Genomic DNA, 13,744 nt, shown 5'->3' with positions numbered 1-13,744 from the left:
CTTTTGTTAGTTAAGATAATGCTATAGTAGCACTGATTTGTGTGTCATTGATGATGTTATGAATAGATTTTCTAACAAGCTGTGGTACATGATATATGAAGACTTCATGTCTTTGGTTACACAAATGCCAGTATTTTGCTCAGATTAAAACATGTAGTGGTTTGATTAAAGTCTCAAAATCTGCTGTACTCGGAAAGAGTCGGAAGACATTTTAACATGAAACTTCTACAGCAAGGAGTCTCACAATGGACAAGTGTAGACTGATATCACTGTTAGGTTTTTCATAGTCACCATTACCCACATGTTCTTTATAGTTTTGTTGCTGTATTTTTTTTTTCTTCAGTGTATACTTTTTCATATTGTTCAATTTGTTCCTTTTTCTTGCCCAACATTATTGTCATAAATTTCTAAAAAATTTACATACTATGTTGTCTTTTACTTTTGTGTGTAAAAAAAAATTGTTTGAAAGATTAAAGAGAAAGGATGCCATAAAAAGATATGCTGTAATTCTTCAACCTTTTCACATGTTTACAAGGTGTTTATTCAGACATATTCTGGAGTTATTATTCTGTGTAGACTGATAAAATTATACTTATGCCGTACTCAAGAATATTTTGTTGGTTAGCGCGCTAGCGCAGCATAATGACCCAGAAGCCCCTCACCAATGCAGTCGCTGTGAATTCAAGTCCAGTTCATGTTGGCTTCCTGTCCGCCTTTATATGGGAAGGTCTGTCAGCATCCTGCGGATGGTTGTTTCCCCCGGGCTCTGCCCGGTTTCCTTCCACCATAATGCTGGAATATTATAAGTGAAATATTCTTGAGTACGGCATAAAACACCAATGAAATAAATAAATAAATCAAGAATATTTCACTTACATGTACTTAGAGAATACTTCACTTATACAACGGGGGCCAGCATTATGAGGTGAGGGAACCAGGCAGATCCCAGGGGAAATCCGCGAACATCCGAAGGTTGTTCGCAGAACACTTAGAGGAAGCCAGCATTGGTGAGAAGCTCCAGGGTCATTGAGTTGTGCTGGCAAGCTAACCCCCTCAGCCACTTAGGCTCCCAAAACCAAAATCAAATTATAAATGTGGATATAATGACCTGAAAGTTGCTCTTTTGTGTTTGAAAATGTTGAGGAATTAGGGTTGTGTGCATGGTGTGTGCCCTTGTATTACAAAATAAACATTTATAACTTGTACATGCAATTTATACAAAGATTCATACACTGTGTACAAGCAATAGTTGAAAATTTGACGCAGTAACTGTTTATTGCCTGTAATAGATTTACTGTCTATTTTAAAAAAATTTTAAAAAAAACTACACATACATTTACTTTTACAACAATAAATAATTTCATTACTACACAAAAATAACGCCTCTTGCATGAATTCATACAACACTGTAGCACATACATGTTATCTCTATTGAAAACTTTCAAACGTTTTACTGATTAAAATCCATACCATCACCAATAAACAAGTAAATTAACTGACCATGCTGTATCGGTAGGTGATAGTGGGAAAATCAGACAAGACATTCTTTAACAATACCTCTGTTTTTCAAATATACAAAGGTAGCAAAAATGTACTTTATAAATGTATAGAGAATGATTATAAAATTACCATATACATGTAGATTTAGACTCTGAACATCTCTAAGTCATGTGCTTGCATATTAAGTGCAAACTACACAAAATGCTTCTATTTGTCAATATACAGTGAAACAGCTGATGAACTGGCCATGATGAAGCCTATATATCTGAAACTCTATTAAAAGTGAACTGCAAAAGTCTATAATTTGCTCAAAAGGCTTGTTCCCCTTGGATTGTGGAACGTAGTGACATCAAAGTGGCCCTGGTTCATTCACATTGCTGTCAACAACCTCACATAAACATGAATGAGACATCAAAATGACCCTGGTTCATTCACATCGCCGTCAACAATGTCACATAAACATGAATGAGACATCATAGCGGCCCTGGTTCATTCACATTGCTGTCAACAATGTCACATAAACATGAATGAGACATCAAAATGACCCTGGTTCATTCACATCGCCGTCAACAATGTCACATAAACATGAATGAGACATCATAGCGGCCCTGGTTCATTCACATTGCTGTTAAAAATGTCACATAAACATGAATGAGACATCATAGTGGCCCTGGTTCATTCACATCGCTGTCAACAATGTCACATAAACATGAATGAGACATCAAAATGGCCCTGGTTCATTCACACTGCTGTCAACAATGTCACATAAACATGAATGAGACATCAAAGTGGCCCTAGTTCATTCACATCGCTGTCAACATCACATAAACATGAATGAGACATCAAAGTGGCCCTGGTTCATTCACATCACTGTCAACATCACTTAAACATGAATGAGACATCAAAATGGTCCTGGTTCATTCACATTGCTGTCAACAACATCAAATAAACATGAATGAGACATCGAAGTGGCCCCTGGTTCATTCACATTGCTGTCAACAACATCACATAAACATGAATGAGACATCAAAATGGTCCTGGTTCATTCACATTGCTGTCAACAACGTCACATAAACATGAATGAGACATCATAGTGGCCCTGGTTCATTCACATTGCTGTAAAAATGTCACATAAACATGAATGAGACATCATAGTGGCCCTGGTTCATTCACATCGCTGTCAACAACGTCACATAAACATGAATGAGACATCATAGTGGCCCTGGTTCATTCACATTGCTGTCAACAACATCACATAAACATGAATGAGACATCAAATGGCCCTGGTTCATTCACACTGCTGTCAACAATGTCACATAAACATGAATGAGACATCAAAGTGGCCCTAGTTCATTCACATCGCTGTCAACATCACATAAACATGAATGAGACATCAAAGTGGCCCTGGTTCATTCACATCGCTGTCAACATCACTTAAACATGAATGAGACATCAAAATGGTCCTGGTTCATTCACATTGCTGTCAACAACATCACATAAACATGAATGAGACATCAAAATGGCCCTGGTTCATTCACATCGCTGTCAACGACGTCACATAAACATGAATGAGACATCAAAATGGCCCTGGTTCATGCACATCGCTGTCAACAACGTCACATAAACATGAATGAGACATCATAGTGGCCCTGGTTCATTCACATCACTGTCAACATCACATAAACATGAATGAGACATCATAGTGGCCCTGGTTCATTCACATCGCTGTCAACAACGTCACATAAACATGAATGAGACATCAAAATGGCCCTGGTTCATTCACATTGCTGTCAACAACGTCACATAAACATGAATGAGACATCAAAATGGCCCTGGTTCATTCACATCGCTGTCAACAACGTCACATAAACATGAATGAGACATCAAAATGGCCCTGGTTCATTCACATTGCTGTCAACGTCACATAAACATGAATGAGACATCATAGTGGCTCTGGTACATTCACATCGCTGTCAACAACGTCACATAAACATGAATGAGACATCATAGTGGCCCTGGTTCATTCACATTGCTGTCAACAACGTCACATAAACATGAATGAGACATCAAAATGGCCCTGGTTCATTCACATTGCTGTCAACAATGTCACATAAACATGAATGAGACATCAAAGTGGCCCTAGTTCATTCACATCGCTGTCAACATCACATAAACATGAATGAGACATCAAAGTGGCCCTGGTTCATTCACATCGCTGTCAACATCACTTAAACATGAATGAGACATCAAAATGGTCCTGGTTCATTCACATTGCTGTCAACAACATCACATAAACATGAATGAGACATCATAGTGGCCCTGGTTCATTCACATCGCTGTCAACAACGTCACATAAACATGAATGAGACATCAAAATGGCCCTGGTTCATGCACATCGCTGTCAACAACGTCACATAAACATGAATGAGACATCATAGTGGCCCTGGTTCATTCACATTGCTGTCAACAACATCACATAAACATGAATGAGACTTCAAAATGGCCCTGGTTCATTCACATCGCTGTCAACAACATCACATAAACACGAATGAGACATCAAAATGGCCCTGGTTCATTCACATCGCTGTCAACAACATCACATAAACATGAATGAGACATCAAAATGACCCTGGTTCATTCACATCGCTGTCAACAACGTCACATAAACATGAATGAGACATCAAAGTGGCCCTGGTTCATTCACATTGCTGTCAACAATGTCACATAAACATGAATGAGACATCATAGTGGCCCTGGTTCATTCACATTGCTGTCAACAACATCACATAAACATGAATGAGACGTCAAAATGGCCCTGGTTCATTCACATCGCTGTCAACAACATCACATAAACATGAATGAGACATCAAAATGACCCTGGTTCATTCACATTGCTGTCAACAACGTCACATAAACATTGAATGATAGGCACCACCAATGATATGGCCACATTCTTACAACAAAGGGAGAGAAGGGATGGGTATTTTCCATACAACATTACATTGGGCTCCTGTAAAGATTTATATTAAAAATGCTTACTAAACTATTCTCTCAAGAAATCTTCAGTCTTACATAATAACAGAAGGAGCCTGCTGTCCATAATTTTTCTAAACATTGAAAACTTGGCAGTTCGACTCAAACTACATGTAAGGTACATGTAAAGTACACCTGAGGTACACGTAAGGTACATGTACATGTAATTTTAGCTGCCTCTGACCCAAAAACATTATAATCTGGGTGATCAAAAGTTCAAAATTTTGACTTCAGTCAAAAAATCCCTTCACTAAATCGGCCCTTGGTATGTAACTCTTCTGACAAGAGTGGCTTGTATCAGTTTGTTTCTTTCCCCTCTGCATATAAATCGTTTTCAATGCAACAATACAGTGTGAAGGTTTTGAGCATTTAATCAATGCTAGTGTTCTCAAATAAGAAGGTTTTGAGCTTTTTATCAATGCTAGTGTTTTCAAATAAGAAAGTTTTCAGATTTCTCAAAAATGAAGATTTTGAACCGTTTGACCAATGATGGTGTTCTCAGGATAAAAGAAGGCTTTGAGCAGTTTAGCCCATGTCAGTGTTTTCACATGTGAAATGTCTTCAGCATACATTCTCACTAAATGTTGGCATTCTGAAATATGAATGTCATGTTCTCAAATGTGAAGATTATCCCAGTTCTCAAATAGGGAGGTATTTCTTCACTCTAACCACAATGGGTCTTTTCAAGCATAAAAAGTCTTCTTGATAAATTCTCACCAATGTCTGTTTTCTCAAATTTGAAGGTTTTTGGGATACTCTATATAATCAGAGAGATTCTCGGAAGGTTTTAGGGACTGTAAATATAGTGTTGAAGTTGGAATGTAACAGAACTCCGTCTCCACCGACTGATGTCTCCCAGCAGTCGAAACCTTTCTCCCTGAACACAGTCTTCAGCTTCTCTATCACATCATCCTTAACATCTGCAATATAACACACATTTCATTACACATCAATGCAACATTTCAAGGTTTTACACGATACAAGTATCATGAGATGTTCTAACCATGCGAGAAAAAAGAAACTAAATATTCCTGCTACAGTTACATTCACATTGGCTATAAAAAGTGCAGATCAAGTGTCCCGCAAATTAGAAGAATTACGGTATATGTGTACGCCATACTCAAGAATGCAAAGACCTGCGCACTATATTTGGCGTAAAACCCTTGGTTTCCAATAAACACAAGCTTGTAATGAAGGCCCCAGGGAGACTGACAGAAGGGGAGTCCAGAAATTCCCAATAAAAAGCCGGGATTGATCTGAATACCCAACAAGGAAACCACAGTATAAAGAGGAAACCACAGTGTAAAGAGGAAACCACAGTATAAAGAGGAAACTACAGCACACAACTGCCCTTCGATAGATGTACACTGCACACCTGCAGACTTATAACTTGGTTAGCTCAGCACCAGAATATCACATTCATATTAGGCATGATGAGAAAAGTAATCACTTGTGCCATTCTCATAAAAATGTTAACAATTCAGTTGGATTTGCACCGATCAATTTTTTCGGCAAAATTTTTCGGTATTAAATCTTAACTGTGTAATGCTTACCTGGTGATATAAGTGACAAGGCACATCCCCCGCCTCCTGCACCTGTCAACTTGGTGTGTACGCCAAGAGCAGACGACTCCTGTACAAGGGTCTCCAGCACTGGGTGACTCACACCAATCAGCCTTAATAGCTGATGATTGATGTCAATCAGATCCTGAAAATGTCAGAAAGATGAACGGTTTTTCAGTGATGGGGTGGTGGGTAAAGCTGTGTGAGTGAGTGAGTGAGTGCTTGGGGTTTAACGTCGTACTCAACAATTTTTCAGTCATAAGATGACGAAGGAATCCTTAGGGTGTGTTTAATGTGCCTCCTTGTTGCAGGACGGATTTCCACTGCTCTTATATCTAGTGCTGCTCTACCGAGACAAATTACCGAAGCCAAGTAAGCCGCCCCGCCCAAGCCATTATACTGATAGGGGTCAACCAGTCGTTGCACCATCCCCTTCATGCTAAACGCCAAGAGAGGAAGTTACAACTTCTACTAAGATGAATGGTAAATGAATAGGTAAGTTTGGCAATGTTTCAAAATACGACATTCGCATGCACCAAATTTCCGCTCCAAAACCTTAGCTATTTTACAAGAAGCCTAACATAATTTCTAGTATTTTTAAATATATTTTTAAAATGGCATTTTTAAACATGGCATTTTTAAACATGAGCTTACAGTTACCTGTAGTGCATGACAACCCTGGAGCAGGTGTAAAAAAAGATGTACCTTACCTGTATTTTACCTGTATTTCACTTGTTTAATTAATTGGTGTTTTATGTCATACTGAACAATTTCAAACTTTTATGATGGTGATCAGGTTTGTTGGTTACCAGAGAAAACCAAAGTAAAACCCTGCTCTTCACAGCCAAAGCAGCCAGAGCTGGAATTGAACATGCAACCTCCTTGGTCAAGGACCTGGCAGACAGAGAAGGCCTTAGCTTAACTGTAACGTATGATAATGTTTTAGGTAGGTGATAGGTAATCTGTACCTGTAATGTAGAGTAATGCTCCAGGTCAGCTTTGTCAGCCATTTGATTGTAGGTCTCTACACTCCTGACAGATAAACCGTGCATGGCTTCAAACACCGGACCAAACACTCCAGGGAACTGAAATGTGACCAGAGATTTTGGTTGTTTGGCATTTAACATTATTTTCAACAAGATTTCAGTCATATCACGATATCATAATATTCACTGGTCCAATTAATGCGTTATTTAACATGGAATTATCTCCCTTAAGCCGTTAACCTCTAGGAGATTATCTCCCCTGAGTGCACTTACCTTTGAAAATGGGATATATCAAGAAACACACCGTGTTATGGGAAGTTCAGACAAATAACACTTGCTTTACATGTACATTGTACCCAACTAGTGTGTGGGCTATCCACAGGAAAAATATTCTGGCCAGACCACTCAAATATTACAGTATAATCATATAAACCACTGGTAGTGTCAGGTCTAACCTATCCAATGGATGTGTTTCTGGATATTCGCCACTTTTCAAACGGTAGTGTGTCTGCTGTGTATCATATATATCTAGTGCTGCCTCAGTAAAATGCCATGCTGAGGACACCATATGACACAGTGCAGTATACTGATACCTGACAAATGTGCCCCATCAAATGTGCAGTCAAATCCTTGACTCGATGTATTTAACATCAAGTCAAGGATTACGCTCGCCTAATTATTATTATGACAAGAAGTACTCTCAGCTTGATGAACAAGTTTCATGAATCTGTCAACTCAGGCTTAAAATCTCTATTGAAAGTACTACTGAAACACTAACTTCACACAACCAGTCATTAAGCTCTGCTAATGTACAAGTTTTCCACTATAAAATCTCAGCTTACTTTCTCATAGTTAGTTCGGACTCCAGCCACCAAGACTTTTGTGCTTCGTGGGACTTTGGTGTTGGTCAATAAAATCTTCAGTCGTGGCATTTTCTTCAGTTGAACAATTTTACCACTTTGGAATGTCAAAGCACCACCTGTATGGGGTAAAAATAAAATGATATTAGACAGGTAAGAAGGGGTTTAACATTACAGGATTGACTGGTTGCCTCAGTTAAATCTGCATATATAAGCAGAGAGTAACATCTGACAGGTAAAACACACTTTGCTACAAATTGGTGAACAAAGTTACAGTTGCAGTATATTCATTTCAAACCGAAACACAACGATCGGACATGTATGTAGAAAAAACGCAAAAAGCACAAAAGTAAACTTCTTGTTTCTAGGAGAAATATATTTAGTGTATTTCACCTGAAGTTTGTGCTGTAAAAATGCACTTTTAGAAGCAAATATAGGGCTTAAAATGATCTGTTTCAGGCCAATACTTTTTATGACAAGAAATTAATCAAACTCCACAAAAAATGTTCAGTGGCCTGATAAGGCAGATAAATCAATAACAATTAAGCAACATGCGTCACTTGAAAAAAGCTAAACTTTAGGTGAAATATGGTATTTATTTATTTGATTATGAATATATATTCCAGAATTTCACACTTCTACGATAGTTGTAAATTTCATGTTAGAGGAAACCCAGGTGCCTTGGGTAAACTTATCTCAAACACAGCAATGTTACGTATAAAAATCAATAGGTATCAAGCTCAACTTCACCGATTAAGGCTGATTTATTTATTTATTTTTACCTGATTGTGAATACTCAACAATTTTTTGGCTGAAACAACTTTGGTCAGATCTACATGTATGGGCGGGCGAAACTCAATTGCATAGAGGAAACCAGCAACCTTTGACAAACAAGACAACATCATTACCATTGGTTTGCTTCTCAGATTTCAATGTTATGTTCCAATCATTATTATAGTTATATCACAACGCTATAGTCTTGTAGTTGCACCAATTCGTTTTCAATAACTCTTCCTGAATTACCCTACCATAGGTTGCCATGGAGTTATCGATGCCAGATGGTTTGCCATGGATGACTCGCTCTCCTTCAAATGCCCATGAGTTGATCAGCTCTTTGTCTTTCTCAGACCACGTCCCCATGGTGTTCTCTCCATTCAGAGGCTGTTTTGGGCTGATCAGTGCCACTGAGCTGAGAAGACCCGCTGCGAGACAAACAGAAAAGCTGGCAGACGACCCCAAACCAGCTCCAACCGGCTGAGTGGAACTGACAGCGACATCCATAGATATGCATTTCCTTCAACAGATAACAATCGATTAATTGTTGGACTCTACTGGACCAGTACCAATTCTGATGCAAAATCCTGTCAAATTTCTAGGAATTAGAACTTCTGACATTGTATCATCTACCTGCAAAGCTTAAATGTCCTAGCAAATTTGAGCCATAAGCCAAAAGCTAGTCAAACCTGAGAACCAATCGCATCTGTGCAAAAAACATAACATTTCTTTCCTTGCTCATTAACAGGTGAGTTTTGAACTAGAGCTCTTTCATCACTGGTAAAAAGAAAAATCCTCATGTACCATGTGACCTTTCAGGCAACTATTTACGATGATGTAACATTGGCACCTGAAAAAAAATTTACTGAAAGTGTTTTTTAGAGTAGATGAACATGGCAATGAAGGTAATGGGTAAATTGTTGCCAAAAAAGTTCAATAACACTTTTGACAAGCCATAGAATACAGAAGCACTATTTTTTACCTTTGGTGACAAAAGACTTTGAAGCCTAAACTACCCCATTCTGACATTCTGACTGAAAGACAGCCCATGGGGGTCTTATTAAAAAAAAAACAAAAAAAAAAAAAGGAAAAGAAAGAAATCCAAATCTGTTTGAGCTCAAAGCACTCAACACAGAGTGTTCCCTTGACAGCTGGGAGCACCAAGTTCTGGGGGCCATGAGTGCAGAGTTTCTTGAAATGCAATCAGTAAAATTAAAATATAGCCCTGGTCATTGTAAAAACTGCTATTCGTAACCATCTGAATGCTGAATCACAATAAAAGTTTCGTTTTACTTCAACAATTAATTAACAGAACATATACTCCTCAACTGAAGGACTCTCCGACCCCTAGCGACTGTCTAAGCCAGGATTATCTCCCTTGACCCATTCACGTCTAATAAATTACTTCCCCTTGAGTGCACTTCTCCAAAATTTCCAAATCAATCTTTCTCACAGTTGTTCAATCATCTTACCCATTTTTCCATGCCAGACTACCATACAGGTACAGGAAAGCAATAATGGCCAAGTGTCCTGTGTTACTGGAATCCAGACTTATCCCTGAGAATTCCTTTAGACGATCCATAAGGTCATCGCTGATTTGGCTCGGACTCAAAGGGTTGCCTGAAGACAGGAAGATACATGGTGGTGTTTGACCTAACTGAAGTTCAAGGTTATCACTGACTAGAATTTCAACAAAATTTGATAATCGTTTGTGACATCTTATGTAGATTACTGCGTAGGAAAAATAAGCGTAAACTATTTTGTAAATCGCACTTATATTTCTTTGAGTGCAAAAAATTTCAGCAAAATACCCAATATGAGGATTGAAAGCTAATACTTTTGTGCATGCTAACTGCCAGTTTAACATCATTACATGTATTTTTTAAACAAAGTAATGATACCTACTAGATTTCTTATCTAGGGTCATCATAGACAACATGTTGACACCCTGTGGCTAGCTGTCTACTGACCTACCTTGTTATAGACAACACGTTGACACGCTGTGGCTAGCTGTCTACTGACCTATCCTTTTATAGGCAACACGTTGACAACCCTGTGGCTAGCTGTCTACTGACCTATCTTTTTATAGACAACATGCTGACACCCTGTGGCTAGCTGTCCACTGACCTATCCTTTTATAGGCAACACGTTGACACCCTGTGGCTAGCTGTCTACTGACCTATCCTTTTATAGGCAACACGTTGACACCCTGTGGCTAGCTGTCTACTGACCTATCCTTTTATAGGCCAACACGTTGACACTCTGTGGCTAGCTGTCTACTGACCTATCCTTTTATAGGCAAACACGTTGACACCCTGTGGCTAGCTGTCTACTGACCTATCTTTTTATAGACAACATGCTGACACCCTGTGGCTAGCTGTCTACTGACCTATCCTTTTTTCCAAGAGGGAAAAGTCATGTCCCACATAGAATCTCTATGAAGGATAGCTTAAATTTATAAATAGTGTCTGGAGTAAAACTGTCCCTATGGTAGATTACCTAAAATTTTGGCCTATAAGGTGCATCTTCAGACACGAACAAATGTCATAAAATATTACTTCCGCTGCTGACTTCCAAGCATATTTTAAGTTCAAAATAAATATTAAAGCAAAACACATCTCAAAGTGTACAGAAAAAGCAAAAAGTAAAACAGCAAAGGATTTGAAGCAGAGAGCAGATATGTAAACATGCTCAACAGAATCCTGTAGCACTGCAAATCTTATGAAACCTGTTGATGCTAGTTATGCCATCTGGACACTTCACTGCAATAAACCACGGTCAATGGCTACCACTAGTTCTCGCCCCTTATCGAACTACTTGTGGGGTCTTGGCGTCAAAAACCTACTACCGCTGACGCTTGTGTGACCCTTTTCCTAGTCTAACAAAGCTATTACTGCCGACGCTTGTGTGACCCTTTTCCCAGTCTAACAAAGCTATTACTGCCGACGCTTGTGTGACCCTTTTTCCCAGTCCACCCATCATTTAGGACCACCTGTTGTGCACTAATGTGGTGTTCATATCTGTACGCACATGGGAAAGTTTATTATTAACTTGCCAAAGGCTGGTGGTTCACCTCCAGGCACTCCTGTTTTCTCCACCCGTAAAAAAATGCCCCATCTTATATAAAACAAAAAAATTCTTCAATATGGCATTAAACAACAATCAAACAAGTAAATAAATAAAATACCAGTCATTCTCTCTACTTTAATGTTATCTTTACAGCTATCATGGCTAGTAATCATGTTTACTAGACCGTAAACGCTTACAGAGTCTTTCGCTGAAGAAATGTTGTAGATCTTCAGTTTTCCAGGAGCGATCCAGACCAACATCAGGCAGGTGTAGTCGTACTTCACCTAAACTGTCTTCTCTGAGACGCAGGAAAGTTCTCAGGTTAACTCCTGCTGCCACAGCCAACTGAAACATCAACAACCATATCTTATACAATCCTGAAGAAGCACATGTATCTTGTGTGGAAGATTACACAGAGCTATGGACTTGAAAAATTTACAGTTTTGTAGGCAATTTAAGGAGAAATAAAAAAAAAAATGTCAAAATTGTAAATCTAAAAAAATTAATATGTTTAACACTAAGATTTTTGTATACAGCATTAATCCCAGGTTTCTTAATAATATCTGAAATATTTTAGCCCAAATAAATCTACTAAAATTGCACCCAGGTTGCACATCTGTATTTGGGGCTTTTCTCTTTTTTGATTGTGAGGTTGGGATGTGTCCAATAAGTCAGATCAGAGCCTGTGTCACCCTTATTAAGGAAACTAGGGTCAACTGTTTTACTTCCCTTTCCTCACTCAGTAGAATATACAGCAGGGGTCAAAATTAACATGAATTAAGGAGTAAACTAACATGAAACCTTAAAAGTTCATTCATGTACCCGATAATAGACTCTGACTTAGGTTTATTGAACTGAATATATTGGAAAACTAATATCAACAGCATTCCAATAAGACTGGGTAAAATTCATTACTTTTGTGACCCTATAAGTATTAGACTCATCTCCAGGTTGTATATGTCATGATGTAAACTCACTGATACAAAATACTCGTCTCGGGTTGTATATACCATGTTAACATACTACACGTTTCACAGCACTGAAACTGCCCCGGACCCTTTCAGTTGTCCAGAAGTGTATAAGCAGTTCATCTCCGTATTAACTTTGGCCTGGACTATTAAGTGCCATTTATAAATTTAAAATAAGATCAGATGAGACTGAACTAATTCCTCAACCTTTTCACATATGACAGAGAAACTTTCAGTGCAATGTATGCACATTTTGAATTGAATCTTAGAGACAAAACAACAAGGGCTTAGACTGGCTAATTTCAGGGCAGCACCAAAATTTTATCAGTCAACACAGAAAAATGCCTTCAGAATATGTTTGAATAAACACCTTGCAAACATACGAAAAGGTTAAAGAATTATTTATAGTAGTCTTAAGATTTAGGTCTGGCTTAACATTAACATTTGACAAGGTCTGGCCCCATGTCTTCTATGTACGGACATACATCCATACACATATATCAATTAGTAAATGTGTTTTTATTGCAATTAAAATTTCAGAAACTCTCTCGGCCTTTGTATAAGTTGAAAATTAAGACACGTGTACATATTTTGTATGTGGTCAAGAAATTGAGCTAATGAGACTAAAACAGGTCCTCTTCATACAGTATAACTCTGTCAGAGATGAGACTAATATGTATTGATAAATAGTCATATTTTGTTATTGTTATTAAGTTCAACATCACAAACACACACGTGGAGTTGTTTTGATAGTCACTCACTTTCCCATACACAACAGAGTGTTCGCCGTGAAGTATGACCTTGCCAGGCGCCGAAACTATAATCTCCTTCATTTTAAAAGTGACGATCCAAAGCAACCACGTTCACCGCATCACACTCGTCAGGTAAAACTATCTATCTCGATGTAATTCAACATTTCTAACGAAGGGGGTACGGCTTGTGAAAACACGCGGCATCTGTCGCATGATCCTCGCACGTGGGCGGGGCGCCAA

The 13,744-nt window shown here is 38.4% G+C and overlaps 1 protein-coding gene across 1 annotated transcript; it reads right to left on the bottom strand.

Annotated features, from left to right (window-relative positions):
- Nucleotides 1-4,347: 4,347 nt before the first annotated feature.
- LOC135476203 (mevalonate kinase-like) lies at nt 4,348-13,654 on the bottom strand. The gene is made up of 8 exons (XM_064756149.1): nt 13,514-13,654; nt 11,982-12,129; nt 10,188-10,335; nt 8,970-9,235; nt 7,924-8,060; nt 7,064-7,180; nt 6,087-6,240; nt 4,348-5,453 (listed from the first exon to the last, which is right to left on the bottom strand). Exons 1-8 carry the CDS (start codon nt 13,583-13,585, stop codon nt 5,299-5,301), a joined length of 1,197 nt encoding a protein of 398 aa, XP_064612219.1. The 5' UTR covers nt 13,586-13,654; the 3' UTR covers nt 4,348-5,298.
- Between the last annotated feature and the right edge of the window lie 90 nt (nt 13,655-13,744).

This window comes from Liolophura sinensis, chromosome 10 (assembly GCF_032854445.1).
Source record: "Liolophura sinensis isolate JHLJ2023 chromosome 10, CUHK_Ljap_v2, whole genome shotgun sequence".
Taxonomy (NCBI): domain Eukaryota; kingdom Metazoa; phylum Mollusca; class Polyplacophora; order Chitonida; family Chitonidae; genus Liolophura; species Liolophura sinensis.
Note: the sequence above shows the minus strand (reverse complement) of the source record. Positions and strands in the feature narration are given on the sequence as shown.

Excerpts from the sequence above, each read along its gene's own strand:
- LOC135476203 (XM_064756149.1), bottom strand. The coding sequence starts at position 13,585 with ATGAAGGAGATTATAGTTTCGGCGCCTGGCAAGGTCATACTTCACGGC. Across the intron at positions 6,241-7,063 it reads AGCATTACTCTACATTACAG|GATCTGATTGACATCAATCA; the intron begins GTACAGATTACC and ends TGACATTTTCAG. Across the intron at positions 5,454-6,086 it reads CTTGTCACTTATATCACCAG|ATGTTAAGGATGATGTGATA; the intron begins GTAAGCATTACA and ends GTTATATTGCAG.